Source organism: Haliotis asinina, chromosome 14 (genome assembly GCF_037392515.1).
Source record: "Haliotis asinina isolate JCU_RB_2024 chromosome 14, JCU_Hal_asi_v2, whole genome shotgun sequence".
Taxonomy (NCBI): domain Eukaryota; kingdom Metazoa; phylum Mollusca; class Gastropoda; order Lepetellida; family Haliotidae; genus Haliotis; species Haliotis asinina.
In genome coordinates, this window is record NC_090293.1 from 27105809 (window position 1) to 27130820 (window position 25012).

Below are 25012 nucleotides of genomic sequence, written 5' to 3' on the forward strand. Positions count from 1 at the left end.
ATACATATTGTTTTCCAACCATGCAAATCTTTCTACGTTGTTTTGTTGTTTTCATAGAAATGCCAGAGGTTATATCCTGAATTTGATCTTTCGTCACCGATGTAACCCGAGGCACTATATGACGTTCCGATTGTGAATACGATTACGTGTACTTATCAATTCAACCAATCAAACCATAGGAAAGTTTTACTCCGATCCCCGTGTGCAGACCACGTACTACTTCCGGTGCTTCTGTGCCGACCGAGAGAGCGTCTTGCGATAATTATTGAGAAAAGATACCATCTGGTACATACAGGTAAGCCCTTCGGGTTTGCTGGCCCTTTCTTTTCCTTAATCGATATTTATGTTTATTCCATATCATTTTACCTGTTACTAGTTAATTAGAGTATGTATGTTACCAAGAAGTATTTCACGCAAGATAAGTTAGGTCCGGTTTGACAAGTCCAGTGATTTACAAACACCTGGTCGAATGTTGTTATTTCGGAGTACTTTTAGAAAACACTCTGCATGTGTTCATGGACAGAGTTCATATTTAAACCATATGGAACTACGGTCTCTTGCGATATGAGAAGTTATTCAAAACAATTTGAGTATCCCTCAATCTGAATATAACACCTTTGACTTCAGTATGTTTGTGATGCAGAATATGTTGGTAAACATTCATTACTTAGTTTACTTTGTACTTTCTTTACAGTATTAATAAATCATGCATTGGTCTGTGGCGATAGCTGCTGCTATGATCTTCATGGCTGGCTTGACAGATAGTAAACCTGTGGCTCAAAAGAAGGGCCCACCCCCTCCCCACGACAGAGCTGTAGAAGGGGGATCAGATGATGAACCAGGGGTGAGTTTTGGTTAATCATTGAACATTCAGGTAGAGGTTACTGAATGATCAATTTCCACTGCTCAGTATTAGAATTCAGTTAAAACATTTCAAGCATTATCAGATAAGTGCAGACACGTAGTTACATATGCTTGTGATAATTGTGTATATTTCAGTTTAAAAAAACAAAACAAAACATCTGTAAGTTGGATACTAGGTTTTTAAAAAAATATTTGATTATTTGAATCATATAAAAATGTGTCAAGAATCCTATAAAAGCTTTCAACCCTGTGACACAGTGCATGCAGAATCATGCAGTGTAAACTTTCGTGTAGTGCCTGGTTATGTGATGTTCAGGCTTTGGAAGTTGCATTGACGAGTGATGGAAATTAACACTCGCCCTGAGTAGAAGTTTATCTTAGTGAATTAGAACCATGCTACTTGTTGCCACGTGGGCGACAAGGGCATGTGTCATTGTGTGCTCATAAAGATGGAAAGACTTCTGTCCGAATCCCCTCTTCTGATAACTGGTTAAAAGCCTCACCATAATCATTTAAATGTTTGCCTCAGTACAGTTGGTTGATATGAAATGAGTTTTTTACTGCATCATTTTTTTAACTGGGCCAGTAGAAAACAGTTTGGCCAGTAAGTTCCTATATCTACTGGCCCGAATCGCCTGTCTGAAAATAAGGTTAATATCTGTGACTGTTCACACAGGTTCATGATTTACATTGGAAGGTGAACATATGAAAGGACATTAACACTGGGATCATTTTTAGAAAAAATGATTCTGGGGGGGGATTATATGGCTGTTAATTCTTAGTCCATAAATTTAGTTTTCCACTCCCCTTGATAAAGTCATGGTTCACAAGTAATCATTTAAAGTTAATACTACCTTTTGACAGCAAGTAAGCATATTTTTAGGACAGCTGTTCTATGGTTAGAAATTATGGTTGCTTCTTCTTACGTTGCTTCAATTCTTTATGTATATTTGAGTAACACAGGACCCTAAAAGTTTCCAACATTAATTTTATGACAAGGTGTGATTGTCTTTGATTCTTAATCCAGAAACTGACCTGTTGTCTAAATTTACTGAACGTTATGGTAAGAATCTTGGTCCAATTCTTAGTCATCCTTTTCATAGACAAACATACAAAGAAATCAATTATCTGCATATAATAAACTGACACATATGTTTTTATGGTCACATCTACTTTTCACTCAATTCTCCTTCATATTACTTTTTTTCATATGTGCACCAGCTGTTTGGTAAGCTGTGCTCATCACTGTATTGATTTTTCAGTGTACTCGCCAGATGTTCTTTATGTAAGAGCAAACCGGTATGTCAGTATCATGCAATGGCAAATCAGGAAGACATGTAAATATTTCGGTCGTAAGGAATTCAGATAGATATGTGTCACAAGTAAACACACAGTAAAATGATACATCTCACAGAGTTGTAACATGATGATCAAGTTAATAATTTCTGTTTTTGCATCAGTACAACACAATATATTGGCCAAAACAGATTACTGGCTACTCTTTTACTTTTTCGTTTCTCCACTTAACGTTTGTTGTTCTATTTAAAATGTGTTGTAATTTGAGTTTCAAGTCCACTTTTGAAAGTACATGCCAAGAATGTACCTTCAGCTAGGTTTTTTTTTTGAGCCTGCTATAAAGTGTATATCTTTTAAGAAAGTGTTTCTTTCTCAAACGTCACTTGTCATATGAGATATACAATATGGAAAGAATTAGAAGAAATGCAGTAGCCTAACTTGTGTTGCTTTGCTTTGTCAACCAAAACATTAGGCTATAAGCCTTGACATTGTCTTGATAAATTATTTTGTTACTGTATCTCTAATATATGATAACTAAATCTTTAACTGCTCACTCGATATTGTATGTAATTATGAATAGATATTCATATTCATGACTCTAATTTTATGGTACAAATCATAGGGTAGTGCCTCAAAGGGTATTCATTCCAGCTCTGGGCCTAGGTTTTCGAAGTTCTTTTAGTCCTAAGATTGTCGTAAGTGCCCTACATTAACATTAACTTATGACGTGAAGAGAGCGCGAGGAGAGCTTTGAAAATCTAGGCCCAGGTGGATACACGTCATATTGTAACCTTCCAGTGTTGTTTTAAACCTAGTATATGATATTACAATACGATAATGAATTTTTGGTCTCAGGTATTAAAGGTATGTGTGATACAGTATGCTTCTTTTAGAGAGATATTTTCTCTATTTGAATAAATTTTGTAGCAGTAAGAGCGAGTGAGTTGAGTTTTACGTCGCACTCAGCAATATTCCAGCTATATGGCGGTGGTCTGTAAATAATCGAGTCTGGACCAGACAATATATGATCAGCAACATGAGCATCGATCTGTGCAACTGGGAACTGATGACATGTGTCAACCAAATCAGTGAGTCTGACCACCGGATCCCATTAGTCGCCTCTTATGAGTCACCTTTTATGGCAAGCATGGGTTTCTGAAGGCCTATTCTACCCCAGACCTTCACAGGCCTTATATCAGTAAGAAAAAACTGATGAGGAATGTCTGGACATATATGTAAATGTATTTCTAGTAAGAACTGAAATATCAGAAAAATCAAATTATAAGTTGAAATTTAATCCTTCCAACAACCATACTTACGCAGTCAAATGACCTAGCAATGAATACCATTTGCCTTTGGCCTGGATAGTTATCCAGAAATATATTCAGTCACAATATGTTGTGTCTTGTTAAAATCTGAATAGATCCAGATTGGTTAGCAGGTGTGTTTGACATGAAGATGACTTTCTGTGATAAGCTTGTAATTTGTGGCAGATGCCTGTGGCATGATGCAGCTTGATTAACATCTATATGTCCATATTGTTCAATGGTGGGAATGCTGTAATTAGGGCACTCTTAAAATTGATATTTATATTTTTCAAGACTGGATGCTTTTGAGTTGTTTTTGTATTGCATTTAAGGGTTTGATTTCCCTTGTGGGTACAATGTGTGAATCTGTGTTCTGGTGTCCTCACTGTGATATTGATAGAAGAGGTATAAAATTCAACATAATCACTCATGCATTTAGCATGGAACCTTTCATTTGCCTGTGTTGTTTTGTGTTTTGAAATTCAAACTGAGCATTTACAAACTGACTTCAACTCTTAATCTCTGTAGTATCAGAGGCAGATCTGAGGTGAGAGGTGTGTATGTGTGCTTTTTGCAAGGTTCTTCACCCTCCCCTTCCTTTTTGTTCTGAAATTTTGTTGAAGGACCATTGAAACTCGGATGTCAGTGAAATGTCCGTCCCCTTTCTCAAAAAGCTGTATCCACACTTTACAGTAGCGAGAGAGTGAGTTAAAATTTATTGTCACATCAACAATACTCCAGCCATATAGAGACGAGAGAAAATTATTCGTCAAGAACAAACCTATGAAAAATATGTAAATGGTATAAAATCCTGTTGTCAGTCATAACAGAGATGAAAAAGAACAAACTGGATCTTGACATATTTTGTTGGTCAGTAGATGAAAGAGAATTGTAAACCAAAACTCACTGTGTTCTGTAATCTGATTGGTTGAAAAACATGATTAAATGGTATTAGATTCCCGGAAACTGAAAGACTATTCACCGCGTATTGACACGTAAACAATTGTTTTGTTGTGTCATCAACAGTGATGACGTCATTCAAATCATATTGTGACGTAAAGTTAGAATGACGTCACAAATGAGCAGCTCCAGATGCTACCATGGGAACCAGTTGAAACGGCCAGCTGATGACACTTCACTGCTGTATCCGTATTCGATGTAAACGAGTGCAGACATAAAAACCCTTTGGTTTACTTTTGTGTTTACAGTGTCGATAAACATCATGTGTTGGCCAATTTCCGGGTGTTATTGAGTATTTGAAGCACGGGAATATTTCATTTGAAACCTCCGGCTATCGCCGTCGGTTCCAAATGCATTCCCGTGCTTCAAATACTCAATAACACCCGCAAAATTGGCCAACACATGATGTTTATCTCCTAACTGAACCAGGAATTTTTATCACTCCATGACTACTAATGTTTGAAAGAATATGGAAAGTAAAATAGTTGAGTAAGAGGTGACTAACATGGTCAGTTAAATAAAGTGTTTCAAAGAGCCAAGGATATTTTACATAACTGATATACAAGTAATGTTCTGTTAGGAAAACGTGATTGATTTGATTCATGATATTGTTTGCCTGCAGCTGATAAACATGAAATAATTGTTGACTTCCAGTGACCTATCTTAAAGGTCACATGCTACGTAAAACACAACTTTGCAGATTCTGATACCTTTCGGTATGAACTTCCCGAAACAAATCATCAATAATGCTAATTCAACCCATAAGGATGAAAAAAACGTGATGAAAAAAAAGCCTGTGAAATCGGAGTTCAAATTAATTAAATTTCCCCCTGCGCTTGGGAAAAAAGTGGTGTCAACAGCTATGCTTTGCTGTCCCTATAACGCATGCGCCGTGAATAGGTACGTGGAGTTTGAAACAGTATGCATGCCCGGAGTATGAGGTCGTGCGCAGTGGTTTAATCCTGGTTTTGTACACAAACAAGTAAATAATCTACTCGTTACATAAAAAACTTGTTGATTGTGGTAAGCAGCTTTGTACTTGGACGAATGACAGTTTCCAGTCATGCAGTTATTCACCATCTCTTCTGAGATGATGTTTGATTGGATTGAACGCAAATTCAGAGAACATGTATTTACCAAACCCAACATCTCTAAATACATTTTTTAAGGATAACAACTTCTAGTGTATATGATTTTGTTTGACAACGGTATATGAATCAATACTGAAACGATGCATCAGGTTGTTATCCATAAAGAATCTTACTTTCCTGTGACTTGCCATACTTCTAAAATGCCAATCACACTGATCATCTTTCTGTTTGCACAATGAGCCCACAGCGTATCAGCAAATGAAACAGCCCATCGGAAGCCGTAGTTAAATTTGAGTGCACATCCGCCCGCTATGACTGGGTTCAGTCTACTGTGGGCTTCATTTTGAGGGAAGTAAGCCCAAGCACAAAATATTGCACTTTTGAATCACAATTGTACACTTATAATTTTGTTTATTTGTTTTTTTACAAGCAGCAATGTATTTTATATGTCATGAATAAGTGATAATTGTATTTTGATAATGTTTGATTTTTTGTTTGCATGTGACCTTTAAGGTAATCATTTAACATTGTGGTGAGTTTCATGAATGGTGCTTTTGTAGTTGTACCCAGAACTTGTGTATGTTCTGGGATTAATATCAGCATTAAAACTGTAAGAAGAAGGAAGGAAGAAGATTTTGTTCTTCTGTTCCGCACATATACAAATACAACTCCATAATAAAATATGAAATATAAATACACACTTGTGAAAAGTGAGTAAAATTGTTAAGAGTGAATGAAATATCACTTCACAAGTATAGAAGCTGACGTATCCTGGCCAAAATGTCATGGTAGGCCTTCGAAACATAAAATGCATAATTTGTGTGAGGTTGTATCATCTAATTACTAAGGCTGTGTATTTGGAAATTGCATTGGAGTATATTGTTGTTTTTGTACTGTAATATGATACGTTTTGTGATATACTGGGAGCTTCTGTGTTTGAAAGTGACACTGATTGTACATGCAGTCTGTTTTCCACATACTAAAACCCTAAATATAATTGTTATGGTTTTGATAACAGAAATCATTTGATTTTGAGGGTTTGTATTTTCATTTCTGTTACAATTTATCTTGTGTCAGGTATGCCCATCAAAGGGGTATGCTGTTTTGTTAATTAATTAAAATGTGAATGAAAGAATGTAGAGTTTACCAGAACATGTTTAAGTCATAGAGATAATCATGAAACTTCATGTATTTTTACTACCCAAAATATTGATTCTGGGAACATGCCCTTGTATTAAGTTGTAAAATGCATCATTTGAAGCACATCCAAACTGTAGCGCAAATGGGATTGCACAACATAAAGAAAATGATCAGTCTTCTTACATGCGAGTGAAGCGAGCAAATGTTGGCAACATACTTTCCTCGCTTCGGATTGAAAAATATTTTTCATCTCAAAATAAAATATCACCACCATCAAAAGTATACACCTATTTCTTCACTAGGTTGTGCGCTCACATTTCCAACCCCATGTTGAACAATTACTCACATGAAATATTTTTTATTCAACATTTTAAACGCTATTCTTTGTAGATCAGACCGTTCTTCGCCTCCATTACCCCTTCCAGTTTTCGATTCAACGGAGTTGAGGAACATGAGGGTATTATTCCATATGGAATACTTACAGTTACCTCCCCTGCTTCATTCGCCCATTACGCCAGAAGTGTTTTTATGTAGAAAGAATGTTACGAAAATTCTAACAGTAGGGACAACAGATAAGACAAATAAATCCCAGCAGGTTCATGATAAAATTAGGGTGGTATTTCTTTTTAATTTCTGCTTATTCTTGTTCCATCATTCCGTTCAACTGGAAGCTGGCAGAGGTAATGGCGGTGAAGAATGATGTGAATACCATGAGTGGTGCTTGAAATGTTGAATAAAACATATTTCATGTGAGTAATTATCACACATGAGGTAGGAAATCTGAGAGCACAACCAAAGGAGGAAATAGGAGTGTACCTTTGATGGTGGTGATATTTTATTTTGAGATGAAAAATATTTTTCGATCCGAAGCGAGGAAAGTATGTTGCCAACCTTTGCTCGCTTCGCTCCCATATATGAAGACTGGTCATTTTCTTTATGCTGTGCAACCCCATTTGCGCTACAGTTTGCCTGTGTTTGAAGATACTGTGATCTACTGGTAATCCCATTTATATTACATTCTTAGACTTATGCAGTGAGTCTGACTATTGCCAGACTACAGCACAAGACATTTTTCACTGATGCTACTTGTTGTTTCTCATTCTCGGAGCTCACAGATGAGGTACAGATATTGTTATATTCCAAATGTCCAGGCAATTCTGCACAAGTTGACTACAGACCGATGTATAACACTAATAATATTTCTTCTTGCTAGTGATTGCACAGTGTACGACAGCTCCATGTTGCCTGCACCTGTTGACAAAATAGGTAGGATATGAGACATTTTAGCTGCAGTGTGCAGGTTGAAGGGAAATACTGTAGTATTTTAGAGTTTGTTTGGTAGTATGCAGATTGAAAGCCTCTTTTTTTTATGTGATTTTTGTTTTCCAATTTGTTCTTGTGTTTCTAGTTTCACTTTCATATCATAGAATGAGTAAGATTTTGTTTTATCATGTTATGCTTGATGAGGAGTTTGTAATGATTGACCGACGTGGCTGTTTTTCTTCTTTATTTGAAAATAATTTTTCTTGATTAAAGTTATCTGTAGTTATGTTTGGAGGGCTAATTGAACTAAGTATCCATGTCTACATCTAGTATTGCCGATAACCATTAAAATTGGTCTTCAGTAACTCATGCTTGTAATAAGAAGCAACTATCAGGATTGGTGGTCAGGCTTGCTGACTTGGTTGACACGTCGTCGTATCCAGTTGTATAGATTGATGCTCATGCTGTAGATCACTGGTTTGTTTGGTCCAGACTCGATTGTTTACAGACAACCGCCATATAGCTGGAATATTGCTGAGTGAGGCATTAGACAATGAATCAGTCGACAGGTATTGTTGAAGGGATTGTCGGCATTGATACTACAGATGTGAGTGTGTGAGTGAGTTGAGTTTTACGCCACACTTAGCAATATTCCAGCTATGCGGTGGTGGTCTGTAAAGAATCAAGTCTGGACCAGATGATGCAGTGATCAACAACATGAGCTTCGATCTGGGAACCGATGACAGTTATTGACATATGTCCACCAAGTCAGCGAGGCTGACAACCTGATCCCGTTAGTCGCCTCTTACGACAAGCATAGTCACCTTTTATGGAAAGCATGGGTTTGCTAAAGGCCTATTCTACCCCGGACCTTCACAGATCACTACAGATGTGTACCCCAGGTATGTTTTTTGTGTTCTGAAACATACCATGGCCAAAAATCAGAATACAGACACACACCCAAGGATGAGTGCATTCTACATTTTGCTGTTTTCTTGAACAGAAGTGTCATACTATTGTATGATACTATTGTATTGCTGTAAACAAGAAACCAGAATACATAGTAACAAATATATTGCTATGCACATCACTACATGTAGTCAGTAAGCGTTAAATGAGAGCTCTTTTCCAGTTTACGGTAGTGAGTACCTTTGTGTTTTCTGATTTTGGCTAGGGTACATTTCTGTATAGCATGTTCCTGTATATAGAAACATACTGGTATTTTGGATATATACTTGTATGACCCGTGAAGGTCCCAGGGTAGAATAGGCCTTCAGCAACATATGATTGACACAAAAGACGAGTGTGCTTGTCAAGTTCGCTGACTTGGTTGACACATGTCATCGATTCCCAATTGCGCAGATCATGTTGTTGATCACTGGATTGCCTTGTCCAGACTCTATTATTTATAGACCACCATCATATAGCTGACATATTGCTGAGTGCAGCTTAAAACTAAACTAACTCACTCACTCACATATTTGTAGTACCTGTGGCAACAATGACCGCTTCAACTCTAGCATTAGTGTTTTCCCTCATGAGTGGAAGGTTGGTGGCCTTTTGATAGCTCGAGACATTTTTAACAGCTACTACTTGTTGTTTCTTGTGCTGGGAGTTCAGCAGATAGGGTTAAAATATGGCTTGGAGTTGTTAGAGGTGTTTGAAATATCTCATAAGTTACCCCCATAAAATAAACTTATCCATGTGTCTTATATATGGTTTTGTGCACTGACCCTTATCTTTAATTAGGAAATAAAGTTCGCTCTACCCCAATGTGTTTTATAATAAAGTATAGTTTTGTGGTAAACTATTGTACAGTGCACTCTGTCCAGTTGGGACTCTGTCTTTCTCAGATTGCTGGATATACTTGGTTACGGTCCCGATGTAATCCTTGTTTATTGAAAATTCGGTGTAACTCTGACTGCTGTCTAATTTTGACTTTTTTCTCAGTCTCAAACCGGTCCGAATTAGACAAACTGCACTGTAATTAAAGCACGAGGACTGTAGTGTTAGGTGAGTGATGGAAGAAATGAACCCACTTGGACTATATACAGGAAATAATCTTGAATGTGAAGTTAAACACCTCCCATTCTCACCCCCTTTAATAAGTGTAGGGTAAATGACTCCTGTTTTTGAGCACTGTTTAGAATAAAACCTGAAGCTGAGTATACCCAATGAAACTCTTAACACAGACTGCCATCATGAGTATACTAGTAGTATCATTACTGGTCGTATTTGCCCTATCTCATAGCTACATCAGTGGTATTTTAAAACAAGTTTCACATGCTGGCAAAACAGGCACAAGAAACAGGAGACTTTTGTTTCTTTTACCTATTTTGCTTACATATGAAACTTGTTTTAAAATACCAACAATGTAGCTACGAGATAATTGATAGTTTCAAATTTGAGCAGAACTGATACTACTATTACTAATATACACATGACAGGCAATCAGTGTGCTTACCATGAACACTTTTCTGCATGTTGACTGTATAAAGTATGACAGCTTAATGTAAACGAAATAAGATAATGTAAAATGAAGATTGGGGTGTTATTAAATTCTAATACCATTGGAATGACTGCCTGAATTCTAGGAAACCCCTAAATTTTGAGCACTTACCAATATCAGCAGTGCTAGCCCAAATGGTTATAGAGATTGAAGGGTTTTTCAGATTCTGTTATCACTGATGCACCTACAAGAACCTCAGATCCGCCTTGAGTTCCAATCCTGGATGTGTCTATGCACCATGGTGATGTTACAGATTGAAGGCCTTCTAGATTCAAATACCGTACAGGGTTACTGGGTAGCCTAGTGGTTAAAGTGTTTGCTTGTCGTGTGAAAGACCAGGGTTCAGTTCCCCATATGGGAACTATGTGTGTAGCCTATTTCTGGAGTCCAATTCCTCGATATTGCTGCAATTTGCTAAAAACGGCTTAAGCCACACTCAAATATCATTAATACACCCTCAAGAAAAAAAGATGTCATTATTGATTAAATGAATGTTTAGCATCAATATCAATCACTGATCTTATGATAGACCCAAAGCTTATTGTTTTCCAGATATACTGAATATGATGAAAGAATCTATTTTGGAGAAGCATGGAAATAATAATAATGAAATATGTTACAACTGACCTAGTCTTTACGGGGAATAACATGCCGTATTATGACTGTAACAGCATGAGATATAAATAGCACTGACACACAGCTCTTTCCTGTGAAACATCCCGAGGCTCAGCTAGGGGGAACTTGGGTTTAGATGTCATTTCACTCCAAAATTTGTCATCCAGAATGCATCAGTAATGATAAAAAAATTAATCACCTCAAGGCTGATCATATTGTTAACGGTCAGATCATTGGATGATTTAGATTTTGTGCACAATGTCTGTCAGTTCTTGAACTTTTGAACAAAATTAATGATGGCCACATGACTGTTTGAATAAACATCTGATTTCATTTTGAAAAATAAGCAGTATTGATAAAAGTATTGATTTGCGATTTTAATTTTTTCATATATTTTGAAAAGGTCATTAATGAAAGCTTATTGTGAAGTTGAAGCATTTGTGTTTCCAATTTCTGTTGACTTAATTCTAAAATTATGATCTTATTCAAAGTTAGTTTAATTTGTGTGGGAGATTTTCAGTTATTGATTTAAAGACAGTTCTAGCAAAATAAAGTGTGGTTAATGTTGCATTCAAAGGTACATTTGACCACTTTGTAAATGGCATTGTGGATTCAAAATTGCGGTTGTTTGTGCCATTCCAATTCATACTCATCGTAGGGGTACACAACATAACTTGTCCACTAGGTCATGAGGAGGACCTGGGTTGATGTACCCTCTATATTTGTTTATATTCATTGAGCACAAGCTGAGTGGGATACAGACAAACATAGAGGGTACATCAACCCATGTCCCATGAGGGACCAGTGAACAACATACACCAAACACCTCAATGTTAAGTTTGAACTGTTTCAAGTACAGGTATTGGATACGATGAGGAGTACCTGAGAAAGGCACCAGTGCAATCACTGCTAAATATGATGTACCAGACGAATTCCCACAGTTTGGCATTTCCAGTGGGTAAATGTTACTCGCATATAAGGGGGGTACATTTATTGGCTCAGCCAATCAGAAAATGACATTTATGTGTAAGGTAAGATAAAGGTAATCGTCCAGACTACCATTTGTCAGGCTTCCATTTATTGAAGCCATAGTGGCTGAGTGGGTTAGACCGCTGACTTAGTGTTGGTGTGTTGTTCAAATCGAGGACAGGACTTAATCAAAATAAGCCCTGGAATCTGTACTGTAGAAGGGTAATCCTAAATAAAACATGTGTTACAATTTCTAACTAGCAATGGGTGCTCATAAAATATGTGATGCAGATCAACACCAATAAATGCTGAACCTGTTCTGCAGTAATGGTGAAACACTATGGCAATATAATATTTTTTTGAGACATGAGGCTCACAATATGATACATCTGTTTCCAGTTTCTGCACTACAATGCATACGATTCATTGATGTAAAACATGTGATACTAGTAGAACCAGTTCATGGACCAGAACCTGCTCACGAACCAGTTTATGTTGATTATCTAGCATAGCCTGTTGGCAATATAAACCAGAATCTGTATAATGTCCCCAAGCATATGTTTCTCTCCTACAATATCAAATCTTTGTAGGATTCGTTAAGTTACATTGGTGTAAAAACATGTGAAACATAGCCAATCTAAGTAAACTTAGTCTCAGTGTATTTGGTTACACTCCACTACTGAGTCTAACAAAACAAGAAGGTCGCGTCAGGTAACCTTTTAGCGACCAATGACCGTCCAGTCAAACACGAGGTGGTTAAATAGATTTCACCAATCAGACAATGGCTACTATTTCGGAATCGAAGGGACTTTCAAAATATTCAGGTCACTGACACAGATCTCTCCACAAACAAAAATCTGCATATAACACAGTTATTTGACCTGCAGTATATACGCTTTGGGGTTTCTGTTGACATGGTTACCGTTAGCTAATATTTCCGCAAGATGACATCCTTAAATATTGCCAAAAACACCATTTTCAGCGACTGTTTACTCACCGTTGTCATGGTTGTACGTACGCCATGTGCATCACTAGGAAGCGAGCGTACGCTATATAGCATTCGGAATCATTTGGGTACGAACCTTTTCGAGATAAAAAGTTCAAAAGGTATGCGCGAATATCCACTTTCGCGATTTGGTAAGCTGTGTTCTGATTGGTCAATCTCAAAGGTTACCTGACGTGACCTCCCATAAGGTTTTGTTAGACTCAGTAGTGGAGTGTTACGAAAAGTACTGAGGGTAAATTTACTTAGACTGGAAACATAGCAGAACCAGTTCAAGAACCAGTTTATGTGGATTATCTAGCATTGCCTGTTGGAGAAGCAATCTGTACAGTTCCCTTAAGCATATATGTTTCTTGCCTACAATATCAAGTCTTTGCTTTCTGGAATTAGAAAACATAATTAAAATTGCTGACTACAAATCAACATATATAGTGGAAGCTTTGTAAACCGACACTCATTTGGACTGAAGAAATAATCCAGTTTAGACAAAGTGCTGGATTGTAGAACTGATGGTAAATGTAGAAGCCATGAATGGGGCTGAGTTATAATGCTGTTGTTGACAACTTGCCGGATTGGACAGTGCCGGTTTTGACAGCTTCTACTGTATTCTGATGTATCTTCTTACTAGATAAAGGTTTCACTAGGTTTTTATAGTTGTTAATCTACAAGAATAGACCTTTCATTCTTGACATGCCTGATAACATGATTCAGAATGAAAGTGACCTTTTTTATTGATTGTGCTCCTAACATGTTTTATACCCAAACTGCCTGAATACAGGTCTTGTTTTGAACTGATGCCTCTCACTGTTATTATCTAAATAATGCCACTGGTGATGGCGTGTGTGTTGAGGAGTGGTAACGCTTTGGGCTGACTAACTTGTTTTAATTACGAGCATTTTAACTACCAGTCGTAAAATGGCTGCAATACATAGCTAAATTTATCATGTTTACCCCTAGCAGTTTCAGCTGCAAGTAAAGTAGCAGAAATCATGGACTCAACAGGGTTGATGAGTACACATATTGGCATATATGACCTATCTGGTTCACTTGAAGTCTTCTTTGTTTTGGTGTGGGGTATTTCCTGCAAGTGACGCCATCACCTTAAGGAAAGTCTAGATTAAGATGTAAAGTTGCATTGTTCCTTTGTGACTTAGTTCTTAGTGGCATTCATCAATTGCAGTGAATTGACTGTGCAGGAGGAAATGTGTGATGTGTAGTGTTTCCGAAAACGTAACGCAAATGTTGTTTAAAGATGTCACTGGTTATGTTAAAGATCACAGGGGTACTTTTACACTAGCATCTTGTCTGTAAAATGAACATATTTTATGGAAAAAGCAGTTGCTCAATTAATATCATAGAATGTTATGAAAAGGAGCCCACTTTCTTCATTTTTAGAAACTGGGAATATAAACTTGCTACATAATCTAGACTTGCATGGGCTTTCTTGGATCTATTTGTTTAAGGATCTGTATGATAGACGAGGGTTCTTTGTATGAAAACAATTCTTGGGGTCCCTAGACATTGTTATTGCTGGTTTATTTCTTGAGTGTACTTGAAATATTACTGTCATGTTGATGGAATATTGTGGAAACATTGTTGTAAATATTTCTGGCATATTGCTGGTATGTAGTCACCATATAATTGGAATAATTCTAAAAGTGCTGTTAAGCTCTCCTCACTCACTTTGTATAATGACCTGTCACTGCTGCCCTCAGTTTACCTGGTTTAGACTTACCTCCGCTTAGCAATGTCTGTCAGGCAGCAGCAGAATGGCCACCAATAAATGTTGTTAATTTTGTGAGCTGTTAACATGAGGATCACAGGTTCACAGGTTGTGATGCAGGACTGAGCCCCATTTTACAAAGCTCTCATATGCCTAAGATCTCGTAACTTTTCTCGTAGCATTCATACTTCTGTGTTACAGCACAGTAGGTATGAATGCTACGAGAAAGTTGCGAGATCTTAGTCTTACGCGAGCTTTGTGAAACGGGGCCCTGGTAATTAGCTGTCTTCTTTAACATGTTTAAGATGGTCCTTCAGACAGAAGGTTAAAATGAGTTGACATGGACTTTTTTATTTGTTTTGACCTGTTCATCTGTCATATTGTTATTTTTTACTCTTGGTAGAAATGGAGATTATCAGCTGTGTATTTTCTTGGTAGTAAATAATCTCTTATGATAATTATCTCTTTTTGACTGATTTTTTTCCAGGGCACAAATTTATCATATGACCGTTATCTCCGTGAAGTTGTCATGGCACTGGAGGAAGATCCAGAGTTCAGGAAGAAACTAGAAGAGTCGAATGTATCTGACATAAAGGTAAGTGAACCTTTCTTTCATTATTTTGTGATAGGAGAGGTATATACAAACTGAATTTTACAAGTATTCCTTATCTATTTGTATGTAGCTAACTGGTCAGAATTATACGAATTACATTTGATGAACTGAATCACATTGTTTTCTGAACATTAGGGCATGATGTCTTGTAGTCTGTCCATTTTTATACCCCCGGCATTACATACCGGGGTGATATAGTCGACGCCTCATCTGTCTGTAATCATTTTGTTTCTGGAGCATAACTCAGAAACCGTTCTACTTTTTTAGACCAAATTTGATAGATATAAAAATCTCAACCTATAGTTGTGCCTTTTGCTATGTACAGAGTTTTGGCATTTTTTGTTTTGTTTTTTTTGTTTTTCCATGGAACATTTTGGTGTTAGTCTAATGGTGGGGTGGGCTTCGTTCCTGGACCAGAACTCAAAAACCGTTCAATATTTTTCTGCAAAACTTGGTAGATATATCAAACAGAACCTGAAGTGGTGCCTTTTGGTATTTACAGGTTTTTGTGATTTATTATTGTCTCGGTTTCCATGGAAACGTTTTGGACATAGTCTCAAAAGTGAGAGGTGTGTTTCCTTTCCGGAGCAGAACTCAAAAACTGTTCTATATTTTTCTGCAAAACTTGGTAGATATATCAGTCAGAACGTGAAGTGGTGCCTTTTGCTATTTACAGGTTTTTGTGATGTATTATTTTCCTGGTTTCCTTGGACATAGTCTCAAAAATGACAGATGTGTTTCATTTCCTGAGCACATCTCAAAAACTTTGTAATATCTGTCAGCAAAATTTGTTAGATATGTGTGGCAGATCCCAAAGTGGTGCCTTTTGGGATTTATTATTTTCTGTTTCCATGAAAATGTTTTGGACTTCACAAAATGGAAGGATGGGCTTCACTTCTCAAAAACCGTTCAGTATGTTTCTGCAAAACTTGTTACATACATCAGTCAGAACCTAAAGTGGTGCTGTTTGATACTTACAGGTTTTTGTGATATATTATTTTCTCAGTTTCAATGGAAATGATTCGGACTTAGTCTTAGAATGGAGAGATGGGCTGCATTTCCGGAGCACAATGCAAAAACTTCTAAATATCTTTCTGCAAAACTTGGCAGATATGTAGGGGAGACCTTAAAGTGGTGCATTTTGCTATTTACAGATTTGTGTGATTTATCATTTTCCCAGTTTCAATGGAAACGATTCTGACTTAGTCTCAAAATGGATGGATAGGCTTTGTTTCCGGAGCACAACTCAAAAACTATTCAATATCTTACAGCAAAACTTGGCAGATATTAGAAACAGACCACAAAGAGGTGCCTTTTGCTATTTACAATGTTTTGGCATTTTAATTTTCCTGGTTTCCATGGATACAATTCTGACTTAGTCTCAAAATGGAGGGATAGGCTTCATTTCCAGAGCACAACTGGGAAACCATTTCATATCTTTCAACAGATCTGGGCAGATATATGAAACAGATCTTGAAGTGGTGCCGTTTGCTGTTTACAGATATATGGCACTTATATTTTTCATGACTTCCATGGAAATGATTCAAACTTAATCTAAGAAAACATCAAGTAACTGTCAGATGATTTATCCTTTTAGATATGGGGGGGCCGGGGGTGGGGAGTGGGGGAATATGTCATCTTCTGATGATTCTTGTTTGTTGTTGAAATTGTCCTGGGCCTAGATTTTCAAAGCTCTTTTAATGCTAAGATGTTTTAAGTGCGATACATTAACACTACCTTACTACTGTCGTATATACCCGCGTATAATGCGAGTTTTTTGTACCTAGAATGAGGGGGTATAAGATCTTACGTTTTTCCCAGCTGTTTCACTTTCAGTTTCCAAAGACGATGTCATCTGGCCTTTGTTAGCCATTCCAGCACTTCACAAGAAAACTTTGCATTTAGTCCGAAATTACTTGTAATATCCGAAATAAGGACCATTTGTATTTCATTTCCTTGTTTTTAACGGTTTCATCCATGGTCGCATTATACACAAGGTATATGATTTATCCTTGATTTTGAAAGGATGTAGAAGGGGGGTCGCATTATACGCGGGTATACACGGTATCTTAAGCACTATGAGAACTTAGAAAATCTATTCCTTCGTGTATAATGCATTGATCTTTGAAGATAAGGGCTAGAAATGATCTTCGGTAACCCATGCTTGTCATAAGGGGGCGACTAACATGATCAGGTGGTCAGACTTGCTCACGTGTCATCATATCTCATTTGCTAGATTTATGCTCATGCTGTTGATCACTGCATTGTGTGGTCCAGACTTGCTTCATTACAGACCTTTGACATATAACCGGAATATATTGAGTACTAATCATGAGTTAACTATGTGGCGTAGAACTAAACTCACTCTCTCACTTACTCACTTACTCACTTACTCATGGTGCATTGTACCCGTGAAGGTCCCGGGGTAGAATAGGCCTTCAGCAAACCATGCTTGCCACAAAACGCGACTATGCTTGTCGTAAGAGGCGACTAACTGGATTGAGTGGTCAGGCTCGCTGACTTGGTTGACACATGTCATCGGTTCCCAGTTGCGCAGATCGATGCTCATGTTGTTGATCACTGGATTGTCTGATCCAGACTCGATTATTTACAGACCGCTGCCATATAACTGTAATATTGCTGACTGCTGCGTAAAACTCAACTCACTCACTCACTCATGGTGCATTGCTAACCATCGACTGTTCATTTGTTACATATTTACACAAAAAACATACATTTATGTTTTTCTGCAAGAAGTGTATATGTATTTTTATGTGTCTCTTGTAGGATGGCAGTGTAGCAAAACACATAGAACTTGTTGGACATCAGGTCCGCACCAAACTGGATGAGATCAAGCGTCGTGAAATATATCGCCTGCAGGAGCTCCGTCGTTTACAGATGAGGTCGATGCAGGGTACGAAAGTCCTTCATTACATAGCCTATCATGGAGGTAGGCCATTATTGTTGACAAAGAGCAGTTTTCCGCACTGACGTCTGCCCTACATGCTGTCTCCTGCTGTAGTTGTCGTCTGCTCACAACGTATGCTGCCTTGCTCCCTAGAGCACCTTTCAGTTGAGTTTGGGATGTGACAACTCACAGACATTGGGTTTGAAAGGTTGTATTTTGGGATATATTTTGTTATTTGCAGTGTAGAGTTGTCACGTCCCTGTGTAGACTTGGTGACAGAATACAATACAGTGAATTTTCACATGTATTTCAAAAGTAATTGAATGATAATTGGATGATAATTGGATGATAATTGAATATGATATGTTACAGATGTTTTCGGAATCTTGGCAGTGTTTTAGAACTGCGCATATGTTAGACCTTGAAAATGAATGCAGTTGAAAATTCTCGTTTTGGATTTTTGGTTTTGGTTTGCTAATGTGTTTCTGTTTAATAATGGTTAAGATTTACCTGTTTGGCTTGAACTGTTTGATAATTCATGTAAGTAAATCTGTGCAAGCTTACTCTGTCACACAGGTTTTATTAACACGAAATACGTAACCGTGTCCTTCAACTTCTTTGGATAGTAATTCTACTGACTCTCCTGTCTATTTAGACATGTTAATTAAATACGAGACAATTTAAATGAATAAGTAGTTATTTTATTAGGTGTTGCACAAACTGTAGCTCTCATTACACCAATTTACCTTGAACTTGATATCTGAAATAATCAGCTTCTATCTGAAATTACCTATTTTTTTGCATCACATGAATGAAGCGTAACAATAAGAAACTGTTTGAAATACTGCGTGAGTAAATTAAAAATTTTTTTTTCATCCCGAGTCATAACTTTTTCCTTAGACTATGAATCAGGATAGGTTTAAAATATCAATTTTATCATAAAAGTTACTTTTATTAACAGTGCATCCTGGACGACATAGAAATGGCCATTTTCATTGTGTGTGAAATTATTATTAAGTCTAAAGTGCAGTTTGTGTACATAGTCTTGAGAGGGCGGTGGGGTAGCCTAGTGGTTAAAGTGTTCACTTTTCATGCTGAAGATCTGAATTCGAATCCCCACATGGGCACAATGTGTGAAGCCCTTTTCAGGTGTCAGGTGTCCCCCGTCATGATGTTGCTGGAATATTGCTAAAAGTGGTGTGAAGCCATACTCACTCATTCACTCTAACATAGTGTTGATAAACATTGATTGGAGAGTCAACATCATACAAGATAAAGATATAGACCTGATTCCATGTTTTTATAGCATCATGAAAATTCATGTAGAAATACTTTCTTTAAAATAATGTATGTGCCTCACATTGCATCCAACTACAGTAATCAGATCATGTTTGCACTGAACACACTTTAGACAACACTTCTTTACTATTATCAACACATGTGTTAAACCTGTTTTGTAATTCTATTGTAATAACTGTGAAGGGAGGACTTTTAACTTGTCATAGGTGTTGTCTAATAACTAGATGATGGAGATGATAGTTCATCCCTGTGGTGACTCTACATCATCAGCTGTGTTCATAAGGAAACAATTTGATTTAATGTCTAGGTGAACTGTGACGACTTTGTTATACCATGGTGTGAAGACCTGTGTAGCATTAATAAACTTAACATAGTCAGTACTTTCTTTTGTGTAAGTAATGAAATTGATGTTAACATGTTGACATGAAAATCTTGCATTAATTAGTACTGTAAATACATTTTTCAGTGTACGGTATGTACTATGTATATAATAATTATTCAAGACTACTTACTGGAAATGTTTCTTTTAAGATATTTATCAGTTAAAAGGATATCATCATATTCATAAAAAACAGCATAAACTGATAAAATCAATTACAGTATGACTATGATGTTTCTGAACGTCTTTGCTAGGTAGTAGTAGTTAAGTACTGCATTGTGTTTGAACCAGTGTAAAAGTCGATTTCAGCAACATTTTCCTATGATGTTTGTGATTTAAGGAGAAGTGTTTTTCTTATAAAGGCCATAGCACCCATCCTACAAGGTGCTACGATAGTGACTTCAGTCACAAAGTAACTTTTAACAGGTGCAGAATACACATGTTCAAAGAACTTGTCATAAGTGTTTATGATATTAATGCCTCATGATGTACGTATGATGTGAAGAGAATGATAATATCCATAGAACGTTTTCATAATGAAATGTAACGCATATCCCCATAACATTTACAAATATAGTCAATATGAATTTCATCCTTAATACTTTCTCATTGCTTATGTATCACAATATCACCAGTTTATGATTACTAGAGGCACTGCCTCTTCTAATATATCCAATACTTTGTGAATTACTTCCCGAATTAGTGAATACGTGAGTCCCAAAACATTCAAAGTTCAATTTTAGCTTGTCAGAGTTTTAAACATAGTGTTTTTGTTTTTTAACAATTCGGCTAAATTGTTCCCTCAGTTGCAAGCGACTGAAGGGATGGTGTAAATCCAACCAGGGTCCATGTTGGTAGCAAAGGTAGTGTCCCCATGGACCCTAGTATGGTGATCTTCCTTCAGCTGTTGATGATCTATAAACTGTTTTTATATTGCATTGTCCTTTGTAGTTAAAGTAGTTTAGATTTCATTGATAGTTTTATATATATATCTGTGATAGTCTAGTTAATTTTACTGCCATTTGTTGACAGGTCTCTTAAATTGCAAACCTTGTTTACATTTCTATGTGGCAGTAAAATTTTAACACACTCACCTGAATTTGTGAATTAAGATTAGTAGTGACAGTAATTATGATAGGTCGGTGACCATGCACAGAAATATTATGTTCACATAGGGAGTGCAATTTCAGGAATTCCTATTTCAGGATAAACCTATTTCAAAACCAGTACAAGGTATATGACTGTTAAGAATTCTTGACAGCCTGGATAATACTGAGCTGAGCAGCAGTGAAGGAACACCTTATGTTTCATATTAATACCGTTCATCTAGTATTGACCCGACAGACTAACTTATCAAACAAAAAGACAATTGCTTGTTCTCTGGCTTTGTACATATTTTTAACAGTGCATTACAACTTTCCACTTTGTTCCTGTAACAGATCTCTGTTGTAGCCAAGTCAGTGTTGATATTTCACTTTCCATGCAATGCGTTCTTCTGTAAGCAGCACAATTTATGTTAATTTTTATGTTGTTATTAGATGATTACCAGCAGTGCCTGCTAGACCTAATACTACAATCTGACAAGACTCTGGCTTCACAGTAGTAGCTAAAATTGCATTTTGTGCATGTTAGGGATACCTTTCACAGGTTTCTTTTGACCATGTATACTAGTGTGTACCATATTGAATGTCATGATATTTGTGACAAATTTTGAAGCTTTAAGATAGCTTTATTGAAGACTATAGATAAGTAGCTGAAATGTTGATTTTGTATGAAATACTGTATACATGGATAAACTGACATGAATGATGAAACCCTGTCCCTTCTCCTTCATAACAATTCAAATACCCCTAATGAGCATGACTAGATGATTGATTGTATAAAGAAATTATCCCGATGAACCACCAACCGTTGCATGTTATTAGCATGATCACACGGCTTTGTTTTCCCCTAATCTGTTCCAACACAGTTGAGAATATTTTATTGGAATCAGGTCCTGAATATGATCTCTAGCTAATATTTGGGCTGAGATTAATGATATCAGCTGAACCTGGCACTATTGTTCTCAGAGCATCACTATAAATGAACAAGCTGCCGTTCAGGCTGTCAGCTGGGAGTAGATTTGTTGGATGCTAGTCTATGTAGGTTTTATTAACTTGCTTTTCAGCAGTAGACCTTATAATTTGTGTTAAAATATACAATCCATTGTCACATGAAACTATGAAATGAAATCACTCAACAGTATTGACATATAAACCTGGTTCCCTGGTTGATTTCTGGAGTTGTACTTGTCAAGCCTATAGGCATATATTAGATGACTTAGAAAAATTTTGTGCTGAAATTCAAATAAAATAATTTAAAAAATGAACTACACTAGCTATTGAAAGATGGTTAATTGAAGTTATTTTTGTTTACTCATTGTAAAACAGACTTGGTCTGAATTTTTTGTTGGCCAAACAAGATAATTTCTTTGCATTTTTTTTTCAGTTGGAATCCTAGATAAATTATAAAAACTTGAGACCAAAAGTTGTTTCCCTTTTTAGTGTTGGGGTAATTAATGATCCCAGTAGAAAGTCAATGTTCAATGTGCATTGTGTAAAGGGGTTTATGGACAGGCATGATATGAGACAGTAAATTGGGAGTTGCCACAATGCAGTTTACAATTATTACTTGTGTTTTTTGTCTAAAGCCTGTGTGTAGGTAAACTTCTTTCTGTGAGCTCATTACAGCACCTTGCTCTAACTTTAAAAACTATTACATTGTAGAATTTAATATGTTAGGGTTAGTAGGCTCACATAGTTCTGGCAGAGACTGTTAAAGGTTTGCCAACTGCTTCGCTTTGGGCTTTCCATATCCCTGAATTGTTGTTCATCAAGTGTTAGCAAAACTGCTCAGTGTAAGTACTTAAAATCTAATTGGAATATTTGGTGTTGTGACCTATGTTTATACTTACTGGCCCTCAGTGGAGATCCGAGTTAGATGCTGGGTCTTCACCTACTTATCTTTATGATTTATCTTAAGAGGTGAGGAAACCAGATCAGGGCCCCTTTCCTCAAAGTGATCTTAGTGCTACAAAGGTTGTAAGTCTAAGTTTTGTGTGGGAGTTATGATCATCTTAGCGTTATGATTTTTTTGTGGAATGGTGCCGTAATGGTTGCTGACTTGGTTTATGAGTGTTATTGTATCACTGTTCCATTGAACAATGCACTTGATGTTTGGTTCAGATTTGACCATATTTAGTTGCCATATTGCTGACATCCTCGTTATCTCTGGGAATATATGTTCCGATAATTCTTCACAATACCCTGGATGCATCTACAGGTCAGTCCGATGAATTTATTACCTCCCTTGACTGGCTTTTTGTCCATCCCATATGCTGGGAAGTTGTGCGTACCAATCACAACTCTTACACTTCTTAAGTTTTCAAACCGATTAAAGATGCTGACAGAAATAAATCATACCAAGGTTCTCATGATCATGATAATAGCCTTGTTTCTGCATTTGGTAGTGAGTTTCCATTTTGCATTTTGCTGGTCCTTACTCCACTGTTTTCAGTTCAGTTATAATAGAACTTGTATTCCTTATTAGATGTATCTGTATGTCATGATTGATGCAGTATATTGTTAAATTAATCAGTTTGTTTTGTTTGTATGGCAGGTGTCGGAGGTATCGAGGTACCTGCCCATCTAGATGTACAGAATCCACACTCATTTGAAATGAAGGATCTGGAAACCCTCATTAAACAGGTGAGTAGTCGCCATGACAACGATGTCCTTTCCCTCGTCACTACATTTTGATGACATTTGGAGCATGGTAATAGTGTTGATGGAGGTTGGTAAGAGATTTCACCTGGTATTTTTAGTATGTTTAGATGCAGAATTCTGAGGCTCAGTATTTGTAAGTTCTGACATTATGTCAGTTAAAAAAAGTGGCATCATCTCCAAAATGTATGAAATGTTGGCTTGATTTTGGAGAGAGTGATTAGAGATAGGCTCAGGTCACAAGGGACCATTTTGGCAGGAAAAGGGAGGTTACTACATTTGCTTCAGGGAATTGAAAAGGATTCAAATTTCCACTTAACTGTCAAAAGGAGATAAGCAATAAACATTAGTCAGGACAAGTATAAAATGTCAATGTGATCATAAAACTTGCACTTGCACGTTATGATCATCATCACTGTGTTTTGACAATGACAATGTTCCTTCAGACGACGAGTGACCTTGAAAAGCTGGACGAACAGAGGAAGGAGGAGTTTAAAGAATATGAAATGGAAAAGGAATATGAGAAGAGGGACAAGTTAAATCACTTGTCAGAGGAAGAGAGGAAGAAAGAGGAAGCACGTCTGGAGGAGATCAAGAAACAACAAGCACAGCATCCAAAAATGCACCATCCTGTAAGTCGTATATTCATGGCTGAGCTGCAGATATGATGTTACCATTCTTACAACACAGCAGTTTATAAAGCTTCTCAGGGAAACAGGAAGCCATCATGGCTGATAAATTTGCTGGCCCTGATAGCGTGTAACCAGCCCTGTATTTAAAATAGGAAATTGGGATAACCTGTTTAAATAATGTAATTAATGAATTACTTGTATAGTCTGTTTAGAAATTATGAAGATCTGCAGTCTTAATTTCACTTTATGTATGTGCAAAAGGAAATTTGAAAACCAACTTGATGGTCACTGTTATTTCATTTAGTGTCACTGCCATCTGAATCAGAAAAACAGAAAAGAACAGCATTGTTCATTGGCTGAAAGCATTCTCTAGACCCAGTCACATTTAGTGTTAGATGAATCGGCAGGCTGATCTGTGGAAGTTACAGTTTGTTTGATCATGAACTATACAGACATTATCTAGTTACCACAATTGTAAATCATTTTCAGAACATATCCCGTAAGTCAATGACATGGTCAAATATATGCTATAAATGCAATAAAACTAAGTTATAATCCCATCATGTAACTAGCAACATTGCATACATTGCACGAGGGATTTCTGTGGAAGATGAGTGAAGGGCTGATTATGGTATAATGCAGTCAATATCCCAGGTGGTGAAACCAAAAATGGACTTTAC

General features: G+C 36.9%; 1 protein-coding gene across 1 annotated transcript in view; it reads left to right on the top strand.

Moving 5' to 3' along the window:
- Window positions 1-208: 208 nt before the first annotated feature.
- Window positions 209-25012, top strand: part of LOC137261115 (nucleobindin-2-like) — a 30348-nt gene continuing 5544 nt past the window's right edge. The window contains exons 1-6 of the mRNA XM_067798800.1: window positions 209-295; window positions 695-844; window positions 15228-15335; window positions 18141-18303; window positions 23597-23685; window positions 24147-24332. Of these exons, the coding sequence (XP_067654901.1) occupies window positions 707-844; window positions 15228-15335; window positions 18141-18303; window positions 23597-23685; window positions 24147-24332 (684 nt within the window). The 5' untranslated portion in view covers window positions 209-295; window positions 695-706. The remainder of the gene's footprint in view (window positions 296-694; window positions 845-15227; window positions 15336-18140; window positions 18304-23596; window positions 23686-24146; window positions 24333-25012) is intronic.